The 2500-nt window shown below is 44.3% G+C and overlaps 1 protein-coding gene across 1 annotated transcript in view; it reads right to left on the reverse strand.

The window, feature by feature from the left end:
* ptprdb (protein tyrosine phosphatase receptor type Db) overlaps positions 1-2500 on the reverse strand; it is a 171875-nt gene that overhangs the window by 17707 nt on the left and 151668 nt on the right. Inside the window, 1 exon segment of the mRNA XM_079336999.1 lies at positions 1480-1577. Within this exon segment, the coding sequence (XP_079193125.1) occupies positions 1480-1577 (98 nt within the window).

Raw genomic sequence — 2500 nt, forward strand, 5'->3', positions numbered from 1 at the left:
ACACAATATCTCATTTCAAGAAACAACAATGATGTACAGTAGGGGCTTTCCACCTTCTATGACCCCTGAAGCTGCCAGAGAAAGATGATAAAAGCCCGATAAATTCCAGCGAGAGAGAGAGAGAGAGAGAGAGAGAGAGAGAGAGAGGATGGTTGTGTTAGACCAACACATTAAGTTCCTGGAGGGTAATTACAGTGTAACCGCCGCTGTTAGCTGGGAGAGGCAGACATGAGGTCATTATGAGGCTGTCGATGGAGAGGGACGAAGAGGAGAGAGCCAGAGCAATTTAGCAATTCTGAATATTTTACGACACATAATTATGGTTTGGTTGGGGGAAAAAATGGACAGGAGTGGTGCTGGATGAGTGCCTCTGTGTGTGTGTGTGTGTGTTTGTGTGTGTGTGTGTGTGTGTGCTGGAGGCAGCTTTCCACACGCTGCCCAGCATCATGTGTGTCTGATTATTACACCGCAATCATTTCTGGCCTCTCTCTCTCTCTCTCGCTCTCTCTCGATCCGTCCTCCATCCATCGCTCTCGTTCCCTCGTTAAAGGTTCACTAGTGAACAAAGCGCACAGTCATGCAGAGAGAATGTGAGGCTCGACAGAGAGGTTCGAGCTCACACCACAATTACACGTACGGCTTCTCCCGACGCTTTTTCTCCCTAAAACCTCCCCGCTCTGTTTTTCTACTCTTTGCATAATGCGTCCTTGTGTGTGTGTGTGTGTGTGTGTGTGTGCGTATCTGTGTCGCAGAATATTTGTCTCTCTCTTGTGGTAGCCAATTAGAGCCTCGCGTCTCCTTCTTCAACCAGTGCCCGTCGGTTTAAACTGCCTCTTTTTTTTCTTTTTCTAAAGCACAAGAAAACATTTTTACCCCTTTAATAGCTCTCTGTGGAGCTCTTTGCGCTATTTGCTTCACAGCCGGCGCGTTGGGATATATTTTTACTGTTGTCCTATTACATGCAACAGTTCACCACACCAAGCTCATGCACACTGTTATCTCGGAGTAAATGCCCTCTTTTTGTGCTGCAAGTTGGTAGAAACTAATCAAGATGCTTTTTTCCCCTTTTTTTTAGCGTCCTGTATCTCTCAGTCTGCTCTCCGTCGCTGCCTCTTTATTTCTATCTCCGTCTCTCCTCTTTCTCCAACAGAGCGTAGAAATGAGGGGACTGATAACCATCTGGCTGTAAGCAAACCCTCTTTGAGCATGCAATTTCAATTTCCCCCTCCTTATATTTGTGTAGATAACAACAAGACAGCAGGGGGAGGAAAATGGGCGTTTATCTTGTATCGTTTTAGTGGCGGCCAATCAAAATGCAGCTATAGAGACTCAATATGTGGGACTTAATCTGCAGCGCTCGATACTGAAATTGAAACAGAGCTTGAATACGTGGAGTCGACGATAAATATGTTTGTGCCTGCGTCGGAAAAAAAACAGCAGAGTTAAAGATTTTCAGGGACAGATAATCGGCATTCCCACCTCGTACTCTTGAGAAAACTTGAGATTGTCGTTGGCCTTGAGGCGCTCGATGTGATCAGCCATCTCGGAGATGGGGACGGGCGGGTGACTCGCCATGCCTGCAGAGCACAGGAGAAAGAGAAAAGAGGCCATTTGGATACGTGTGTGGCTGAAGTCTTTGAAAAGGAAAATGTTAAGAGAAAGGATTCTCAGAGGAGGTGTTGTTTAGTGTTCGGTCCGGAGTCAGCGGAGGAAGCAAATGGAAGTGTTTTTTTTTTTTATTGTTAAGTGACCATTTTCTCTCCAGGCAGAGAGAAAGAACAATGTGCGTGTTGGGGAAGTTACTGAGGCACAGGGACATGTCCTCAGAGTGTATGCACACTGCTGGGGAGGATAAAAAAAGAAGATGACACAGGCGGTTAAAAATTTAGGATGATAAAAAAGAATTTTGGGACGTCTTCAAGAAGTGCTCCAAAAAGGCATTTTGATGAGATGTTGGTTGAAGAAGCTTCATCCTATGTGGGATGGAAGGTTAGTCAGCGTGACAAGAGCAAAGAGAAAGAAAGAAAGAAAGAGGCGAGGGGAGTGAAGAATAAAATGAAGACAAAAAGAAACTAGGAAGAAAGGAGGAAGGAAGGTGGGAAGGAGGAAAGTAGGGAAGGAAAGACGGAAGCAAAAAGAAAGAAAGAAAAAGAAAGAAAGAAGGAAAGAAAGAAAGAATGAAAGGAAAAAGAAAGAATAAAATGAGAAACTAGAAAGAAAGGAGGAAGGAAGGTAGGAAGGAGGAAAGTAGGGAAGGAAAGACGGAAGCAAAAAGAAAGAAAGAAAAAGAAGGAAGGAAAGAAAGGCTGGCTAGGGGAGTGACGAATAAAATGAAGACAGAAAGAAACTAGAAAGAAAGGAGGAAGGAAGGAAGGAAGGAAGGATGGTAGGAAACAGGAAAGTAGGGAAGGAAAGATGGAAGCAAAAAGAAAGAAAGAAAGAAAGACGGAGAAAGGCGAAAAGAAAAAAAAAGAAAACGGAGAAAAAAGGAGGCATGAAG

This window comes from Symphodus melops (genome assembly GCF_947650265.1).
Source record: "Symphodus melops genome assembly, chromosome: 2".
NCBI classification, from domain to species: domain Eukaryota; kingdom Metazoa; phylum Chordata; class Actinopteri; order Labriformes; family Labridae; genus Symphodus; species Symphodus melops.